At 43.8% G+C, this 9,964-nt stretch overlaps 1 protein-coding gene across 1 annotated transcript; it reads left to right on the forward strand.

Moving 5' to 3' along the window:
• The first annotated feature begins 2,077 nt into the window (after positions 1–2,077).
• LOC124795958 lies at positions 2,078–2,590 on the forward strand. Its single transcript, XM_047260038.1, has one exon. It carries the CDS (start codon positions 2,078–2,080, stop codon positions 2,588–2,590), a length of 513 nt encoding a protein of 170 aa, XP_047115994.1.
• The last annotated feature ends 7,374 nt before the right edge of the window (positions 2,591–9,964 follow it).

The following is a 9,964-nucleotide window of genomic DNA, read 5'->3' on the forward strand; positions in this document are numbered from 1 at the left end:
AAAAAATTAAAAAAAAGACAGAAATTAGAATGAGAGGGAAAGAAAGCTGCCTAATATTGTGACTGTATGATCATTGGATACTTGGTACATTTACGTAAGTCACTGAGTTCTTCCACATTACTCTCGTATGCAGCTACTCTTATTGTTTGGATCAGTTCTCTCCCGTAACTGAATAAAAATTGGTCTCACTTCAATTTCTTTTATTATGAATAAGATTTTCATGATGCTATAACGTTACGCTTGTCAGTAAAACAAGTGCTGGAAAGAGAGGTCTTTTTCCACAGTTTTCCAAATTGCTCTCCGCTTGACCTAATCTGGAATTTGTCTGAAAAAATGACAGTCACACAATTCGATATGCTATCTCTAGGGAGAAATTACTGAGAATGTATGTTTGGACCACTGACTTCATGGTAACGGAACGGGGAAATTTAAATAAATTCCGTTTCACCCCTATTTTACATTCAATGATTGCATTACATTTGCATTAATAACATCGTCATTTATTATATTATACTTAAAAACCGGGAAAACCGGAACAGAAGAGAATCGAAGCATTTGAGATGTGGTTCAGCAGAAGAACATTGAAAATTAGGTTGACTGATAACGTAAGGACTGAGGAGGCTCTCCGCGGTATCGGCGAGAGAAGCCGACACTAACAAGAAGAAGGGGAATGATGGTAGGACATCCTTTAGAATATCAGGGAATAACTTCCATGGTACTAGAGGGAGCTGCAGGGGTAAAAATATAGAGGAAGACAGATATTGGGTATATCCAGCATATAACTGAGGACACAGGTTGTCAAAGGAAAAAATCTTCAATTAGGAGAAGTTACCCTATCTAATGCCTCAACGTAGCCTAGTAGTCCATAGGCTAGGAAACTTATTTAGATGTTATTGGAGTTTATGGAAAGCGAAACGCAATACACGTAAAAATGTTGTTGCTCCTTCTTATAACTATCGTGGGATTCAAACATACTAAGGAAATCTAACAACAAGAATCGATTTAGACCTTTTGTTTACAGTTATTAGTACTTACATAATACTGAAAAAGACGAACCATTGCAACGTCTTAAAAATTAAATGCAGGTGTAGTTGTAATCAGATTGTTTCCTCATGTCAGCAGTGAGACTGTTGGACTAAGTCTCTATCGCGTGTTACTTCCACGGTGTTCCTAAAAATTCATTATGATTTTATTTACAGGTAAAATGAAGTCTAGTGCGGTACCAGCTCCGAACTCAGATACACTTGCTTCAGCGCGTAGGTGACTTATTTGACAGCAGAGGAAAGTCAGCTGAATTATCGATCTTCTATTCATCTGTTCGGAGAAACAACGATTCTTCGTCATAAATTAGGAAGCAGAATTTCAAAATGTTTCATTAATCAATTTAAAATATAGATATAGCTGTATAGAGCTAGGCTGTGTTTACAAATGGTTTGTAATTACACGTAATGTTAAGTGCGTTTTGTTAACTATTCACTCGTGAATCTTCTCGTTGTGGCGTGGGAAGTAAGATTTGTACCGAGAGTAATATTCCCGTTGAGCACGGTATTGTAATGAAACCTCGCGAAGCAGAACTCTGTATCAGGATGTATCACTTATGCATTGCCGCATATAATTCTAGTTACTCCTACACAACAGTTAACGTATAGCAGATGTTCTAAGCTACGTACGTTGGAGTGATGTAAGACCACTACTGTCACTGCACCATTCACCTTTAATTAACAAGATTCTGCTAAGCTGTTTAGGAATTCTCTTTATGGTGCATCGACGTCAGCACGACGGCACGTAAGCGGTGAACGAAAAATGCTTACCGTCTCTGTATTGATCTCTCGTCGGTTTCCACTGTACGAAAAGTGATGGTTCGGAGGAGAACACATCCACTGGGTAGGACTCTCTTCCGCATTGTCGATCTGTGGAGCTGGCAGAGGAATAGAGCTTAAATCTAAAGGTATTTACTCCCGCGTGGACAGTCTGGTGTAAGCTGCTGTCCGCCCATGGGCTGGGATTCGGAAGAAAGTCAGCCACTGACGTGGCAGTACACGGGTGGGGGGGCTCCGTGCTCAAGTGCGACCTGCGCATGCTGCACCTGATAGGCGTGTGGCCCCTTTCGGGTTCGCGGCTGTATCGATGCCTCGTGACTGTCGCCATCGCTCTTTGTTTCGGGCACTTCGTCGAGGCCGTAATCCATCTCTGCACGCTGGACGGATATCTGGAAGACTTCACCTTGGCTCTGTCCAACATCTCGGTTGTTATCGTGGGTGTCCTCAAAGTGACCTTCTTCTTGAGGCACGAGCGTTCCTACTGCCGCCTGGTGCGATGGCTCGATGGCCTGGTGACCAGTCAGAGGGAGTACACTCGAGGAAGACCACAGCTCGAGGAGGTTTCCGCTGGAGCCCAGAGGCTCGCTCGGCGCATTACCAAAGCGTTCACCGTGTACGACGCTATTGTGGTCCTCGCATGGACGCTGGTGCCACTTACAGCGCCACCCGAAGCCAAAAGATTGCCTTTCGAGCAGCTGCCCTTAACGGAGGAGAGCCCGTACTCCCTTTACGCGCTGTCCTACACCATACAGGGCGCCTCCACGTTCTAGATCGCTGTAATCAGCGTTCAGATGGACTGCTTCTTCACGGCCGTCATGATACACGCCGCTTCTCAGCTCAGTATACTGTCCTTGCGCATATCTGACCTTCAGCTGGGAAACGGTCACCTGTAACTTGAGGACAATGGCTCACTTGATGGCATGTACGTGGAACTGCGTTTGTGCATACACACTTACCAGGATATCGCAAGGTACATATAGGCAGTTTCACTCTTCGCAATAGCTCATTGATGTTATATAAATGATGAAACCGAACTGAACCGACTAAAGGTCGATTGTTCAGGGATATTTTCGGAGTATTTGGTACAAGGGAACCATAGTCTCTGGTGGCTCAAGACAGAGAAATTGAACAATTATACTTTATTCGATTTCTTGTCCGAATTACCTAAATTTCTGTGAAAATACCTTCGTAACTGTGCGAAAGATTTCAGTATGCAATCATCTGAACTCGAAAGGATCCGGTTCTTGTAGGCACTTTTTTACAAACGAAAAGCACTGCAACATAGTTGCCATCTCAGAGAATCGCTAAATATTCCGATCGCAAAACTCACGTGGTATCTCCTAAAATCGCGTCGGACCTCCTTTCTCCTGGCGTAGTGCAGCAACTCGACGTGGCATGGACTCAACAAGTCGCTGGGAGACCCCTGCACAAATGTTGAGCCATGCTGCCTCTATAGCCGTCCACAATTGGAAGAGTGTTGCCTGTGCAGGTTTTTGTGCACGAACTGAACTCTCGATTATGTCCCATAAATTTTCGATGGGATTCATGCTGGGAGACGCGGGTGGCCAAATCATTCGCTCGAATTGTCCAGAATGTTCTTCAAAAGAATAGAGAGCATTTGGGGACCAGTGATAAGGCGCATTGTGATCAATAAAAATTCCGTGGGTATTTGGCAAGTTAAAGTCCATAAAAATGGCCTCCAGGTAGCTTATCATAACCATTTCCTGGCAGTTTTTTACGTAAAGACAGCTCACAAACGAAGAAGGACTGCGACGTAGTTGACGTCTCAGTGGATCAGCTCAGTATAGCGTTTTTGCGTCGATTTCGTGTCCACTGGACTCAGAGAATGCGGATTCCGTGTAGGTCATCTCTTCACCAGTAAGCCTATCAGCACTGCTGTGCATCACTGTTACCATGCAACTAACACTGCCGGAAAGACTAACCCGAGAAAGAATCCATCAGGACTGAATGCAAACTTTAGTCGAAGTGGGTGTTACTGTTGTCTACAGTGAACACCGTGAGCAAATGGAACACGTTTGTTTCCAAACAGGACGCATGGCGCATAGGCTCGACAATTTTAACTACTATGTAGATGTTTTCAGTGCTATACGGAAAGGTAAATAGGGGTAAGAAATGCAATTACTGTGTGACGAGCAAAGGTTCTGTCAAAATAGTCCGAAGATATCTCTGAACAACCTCTGACATTCAGTCGGAGGTGTTCTGATTCATCCTCTATACTGTATTTGATCCATTTGGTTGCAACAAATTTCAAGTTTTGAATTCTTAGTTTGTGCTAGAAAATTATGAATTGCCTCGGGGAAACGATCTGTTGATACACACAATGCCGGCCGCGGTGGCCGAGAGATTCTAGGTGCTTCGGTTCGGAAACCCGCTGCTGCTACGGTCGCAGGTTCGAATCCTGCCTCGGGCATGATTCTCTAGAAGTAATGAGTCATAACCGGCCGGGGCTCTCAAATTGATCCAGTATTTCTATATTCCCGAAGCTTCTAAACATGTCGCGAGAGTGGGGAGTATCGTCTTGGTTGTGCTACTGGTTTCGTGATATCCTGTCAGAAAGGTCAGATCTGGTAATAACTGATGGAAAGTCATCCACTAAAACAGAAGCGATGTCTGGCGTTCCTCAAGGAACTATTATTGGTCATATGCTGTTTCTGAGTTATATAAATGTGGCAGGAAACAATTTGAGCTCTCATCTCAGAGTTTTTTTTACAAATTATGCTGTCATTTACCGTCCACTAAAGTCATCAGATTATCAAAGCAATTGCAAAATGATTTAGTCGAGGTATCTGTACAGGTTTCATATTGGTTATATATATATATATATATATATATATATATATATATATATATATATATGCCGAGAAGACCCTATACAGCTTGACATTTTATTATTATATAGCCTTGTGTTGGTCTTTCTACTTTTGGTGGTACTGTTTCGTTGGGATGACATGAAAATATAGAGATTTCGGAACCAGATTTTAAATTGTAAGACATTTCCAGGGGCAGATGTGTACTCTGACCATAATTTATTGGTTATGAACCATAGATTAAAACTGAAGAAACTGCAAAAAGGTAGGAATTTAAGGAGATGGAACTTAGGTAAACTGAAAGAACCAGAAGCTGGAGAGAGTTACAGAGGAAGCGTTAGGGAACTATTGACAAGAACAGGTGAAAGGAATACAGAAGAAGAATGGGTAGCTTTGAGAGATGAGATAGTGAAGGCAGCAACGGTTCAAAATCAAATGGCTCTGAGCACTATGGGACTTAACTTCTGAGGTCATCAGTCCCCTAGAACTTAGAACTACTTAAACTTAACTAACCTAAGGACATCACACACATCCATGCCCGAGGCAGGATTCGAACCTGCGACCGTAGCGGTCACTTGGTTCCAAACTATAGCGCCTAGAATCGCTCGGCCATCCAAGACAGCAAAGGACTGAGTAAGTAAAAACACGAGGGCTAGTAGAAATTATTGGGAAATACAAGATATATTGAATTTAATTGATGAAAGGAGAGAATATAAAAATGCTTTAAATGAAGCAGTTGAAAGGGAATACAAACGTCTAAAAAATGAGACTGAGAGGAAGTGCAAAAGGCCTGAGCTGGCATGGCTTGAAGACAAAGGTAAGGATTTAGAAGCATATACCTCCAAGGCAAAGATAGATGCCTCCTACAGGAAAATTAAAGAGACGTTTGGAGAAAAGAGAACCACCTGTATGAATATCAAGAGCTCAGATGGAAAGTAAAGTCCTAAGCAAAGAAGGGAAAGCAGAAGGTGGAAGGAGTATATAGAAGGTCTATAGAAACGAGATATATTTGAGGTCAATATTATGGAAATAGAAGACGACGTAGATGAATATGAGATAGGAGATACGATGCTGCGTGAAGAATTTGTCAGAGCTCTGAAAGACCTAAGTCGAAACAAGGCCCCAAGGCCCCGGGAGTTGACAACATTCCTCTAGAACTATTGATAGCCTTGGGAGAGCCACCCATGACAAAACTCTTCCATCTGGTGAGCAAGATGTATGAGACAGGCGAAACACCCTCAGACTTCAAGAAGAATGCAATAAATCCAATTACAAAGAAAGCAGGTGCTGAAAAATATGAAAATTTCCGAACTATCAGTTTAATAAGTCACGGTTGCAAAATACTAACACGAATTCTTTAAAGAAGGATGGGAAACCCGATAGAAACGACCTCGGAGAAGATCAGTTTTGATTGTGGAGCAATGTAGGAATACATGAGCCAATACTGATCCTACGACGTCTTGTAAAGGATAGGTTAGGAAAGGCAAACCTGCGATTATAGCATTTGCTGACTTACAGAAGGCTTTGGACAATGTTGACTGGAATATTCTCTTTCAAATTCTGAAGGTGGCAGGGGCAAAATACAGGGAGCGAAAAGCTATTTACAATTTGTACAGGAATCAGATGGCAGTTTTCAGAGTTGAGGGGCATCAAAGGAAAGCAGCGGTTGGGAAGAGAGTGAGGCAAAGCTGTAGCCTGTTTCCGATGTTATTCAATCTGTATATTTAGCAAGCAGTAAAGGAAACAAAAGAAAAGTTTGGAGTAGGATTGAAGTCCAGGGAGAAGAAAAAAAAACTTGAAGGTTAGCCAAAGACATTTTAATTCTGTCAGAGACAGTAAACGACTTAGAAGAGAAGTTGAACCGAATGGACAGTACATTGAAAGGAGGACATGAGATGAACTTCAACAAAAATAATTCAAGGATAATTGAATGTAGTCGAATTAAATTAGGTGATGCTAAGAAAATCGGATTGGGAAAAGAGACATTTAAAGTAGTAGATGACTTTTGATATTTGGGCAGGAAAATAACTGATGATCGTCGTAGTAGAGAGTGTTTAAAATGTAAACTGGCAATGACAAGAAAACCGCTTCTGAAGAAAAGAAATTTGTTAACATCGAGTATAGATTTCAATGTCAGGAACTCTTTTCGGAAAGTATTTGTATAGAGCGTTGCTATGTACGGAAGTGAAACATGGACGATAAACAGTTTGGATAAGAGGAGAATAGAATCTTTCGAAATTTGGTGCTACAGAATAATGTTCAGATTAGATGGGCTGATCACGTAACTAATAAGGAGGTACTGAACAGAATTGTGGAGAAAGGAAATTAGTGGCACAACCTGAACAGAAGAACGGATCGGTTGGCAGGACACTAATTTAGTACTGGATGGAAGGCTGGGGGTAAAAATCGTAGAGGGAGACCAAGAAATGAATAGATGAATAAGATTCAGAAGGATGTAGGTTGCAGTAGTTACTCGGAGATGAAGAGGCTTGCACAGGATAGAGTAGCATGGAGAGCTGCATCTAACCAGACTTTGGGCTGAAGACCACATCAACAGCAACATGTGTATGGTGCGAGAAGTGCCTATTGACCACAAATAATGAAAAATGTGAGATCACTCGCATGATTACTAAAAGGAATCTGTTAAATTTCGGTTACACGATAAATCACCCAAATACAAAGGGTGTCAATTCAACAAAATATCTAAGGATATCAACTACAAACAAATTGGAACTATCCTTACAGATAGTACTGACTCAGAACATGGAAAAAGTTCAAAAAAGTGCAACCTGTGCCGGCCGCGGTGGTCTCTCGGTTCTAGGCGCGCAGTCCGGAACCGCGCGACTGCTACGGTCGCAGGTTCGAATCCTGCCTCGGGCATGGACGTGTGTGATGTCCTTAGGTTAGTTAGGTTTAAGTAGTTCTAAGTTCTAGGGGACTGATGACCACAGATGTTAAGTCCCATAGTGCTCAGAGCCATTTGAACCATTTTGCAACCTGTATTGTATTATCGCGGAGTAGGGTAGAGAATGTCACCAATATGATACTCGAGTTGGGGTAGCAATCATTAAAAAAATACCTTTTTCATTGCGGCGCGATCTTTTAATGAAATTTCAGTCTCCAACGTTCCCACGGGCTGATCGAGAGTGGAAAGGTAGAGAAATAGAGTGAAAGTGGTTCGATGAACCCTCTGCCAGGCACTTTGCCGTTAAAAAAAAGTTTATTGTCCTGCTGACGACAAGAGCGACTGTCTCGTGCAACGTGAACTGACTCTGGTACAAAATCACTTGCGACTTGACGGGAGTTCTGGCGATGTCGACGCACACTATTTGTGGGACGAACACAGTCACTGTTAGAGAGAGTGGCACTGAGTGGAGTGGAATGAACTACATGAATTTCCATGGGCGAAGTTTCGCGAGCCTGAGTATCCTTGGTTCGATTCCGATTCCGGCGTGAAGCAAAGGGCCTGGAATGGTTGTGAGTTTCCGATCTGAGCTTTTTCTGGCAAACACTCTGAACATGTCCTTTTTTATTGCAGGAAAAGTAAATAGTTTGGCGTGACGGGCAGTTCTCACGTGAATGTCTAGTAGCGCACCGTGGGCATGATTTTAGCACTGCATTTGCTTGCCGGCGCGGCACACGTGGCTGAGAGCCTGGCGGGAGTGGCGCGGCTGGGCGCGAGGGCTGTTTACTGTTCCGTACAGCTTGCCCGGCGGGCCGGTTAACCTGACACACAGCTGGCGAAGTTTCAAATGATTCCTGAGCAAAATCAAGTGTGTCCTGCCGATCCAATATGTCCATCACTTGTTGAAGGGAGGGATTGACTAGTTTCAAAATCTGTTCCCTTATACGAACATCAGAAACGTTCTGTGCAATTGCATCACGTACCATAGTATCTGAATAAGGGACTCCACATTCACACTCAAAATCACAATCCCTAGTAAGGCCTTGCAAGGTTGCAACCCACTCCCGATTAGTCTGACCTGCCATACGTTTTGTACAAAAGAAGGTATACCGTTTCGCAACTACATTGACTGATTCTTTGAAATATGCATCTAATGCAGACAAAATTTCTTCGTAGGACAGAGTTGCTACGTCGCGTCGGGGAAATAATTTGACTATCACACGGTACGTATTCACGCCGACTGAAGACAACAAAAAAGGCTGCCGCTCGTTACCTTGAATTCTGTAGGCGGCGAAATGGAATCCAAATTGGCGTGACCACTCCGTCCAGCTTTCCAGTGCAGCATCAAAAGGTCGAAAATTTGGTGCAACAGCGTGTTGTGGCTGCGTTAGCAGTGGAGCGGCGGCTGCCGCATCGTTTTGCATCGCATGTTGACCCTGGACGAGCTGTCCAAGGGCATCCAGTAAGGCCTGCGTCTGCTGATTCTGTAAGCGATAAAACTCGGACAGTACATCTGGAGATTGCGGCGAAGCCATTACACAAGTAAATCAGGGCAGTTTAGAGAAGAACGCGGTTTTGCCTCGTCGCCAATGTTGTGGTTGGCAGGAGAGCCAACACAGTTTTACTAAAGGAGGCCGAAATGCACGCGCTTTAGCTCACGCAGGCTGGCGTGAGGTCTGGAACAGGACAAGGAAATTAGAATTTAGAAAAACTGACGTAGCTGGTGGAATACTTAACTTTAATCCATTAATAATGAACGTCGGTCTTGACGGTACATGATTCACAATATCAATAGTAACTATTAATGGCACCTTGCTAGGTCGTAGTAAATAAAGTAGCTGAAGGCTATGTTAAACTATCGTCTTGGCAAATGAGAACGTAAGTAGGCAGTGAACCATCGCTAGCAAAGTCGGCTGTACAACTGGGGCGAGTGCTAGGAAGTCTCTCTAGACCTGCCGTGTGGCGGCGCTCGGTCTGCAATCACTGATAGTGGCGACACGCGGGTCCGACGTATACTAACGGACCGCGGCCGATTTAAAGGCTACCACCTAGCAAGTGTGGTGTCTGGCGGTGACACCACAGCATTCATGTATCATAAAGCCGTTACGGCACCTTCCATGACCACCAGCGGCGTACGTCGGCCCTACATAATGCCACCCCAAAACATCAGGGAACCTCCATCATGCTGCACTCGCTGGACAGTGAGTCTAAGGCGTTCAGCCTGACCGGGTTGCCTCCAAACACGTCTTCAACGATTGTCTGGTTGAAGGCATATGCGACACTCATTCGAGAAGAGAACGTGATGCCAATCCTGAGCGGTCCATTCGGCATGTTGTTGGTCCCATTTTTAGCGCGCTGCATGGTGTCGTGGTTGGAAAGATGGACCACGCCATGGACGTCAGGGGTGAAGT

The sequence above is a fragment of the Schistocerca piceifrons genome, chromosome 4 (assembly GCF_021461385.2).
Source record: "Schistocerca piceifrons isolate TAMUIC-IGC-003096 chromosome 4, iqSchPice1.1, whole genome shotgun sequence".
Classification (NCBI taxonomy): Eukaryota; Metazoa; Arthropoda; class Insecta; order Orthoptera; family Acrididae; genus Schistocerca; species Schistocerca piceifrons.

What these genes read in the sequence shown, in the direction of transcription:
- LOC124795958 (XM_047260038.1), top strand. Translation starts at nt 2,078, where the DNA reads ATGCTGCACCTGATAGGCGTGTGGCCCCTTTCGGGTTCGCGGCTGTAT.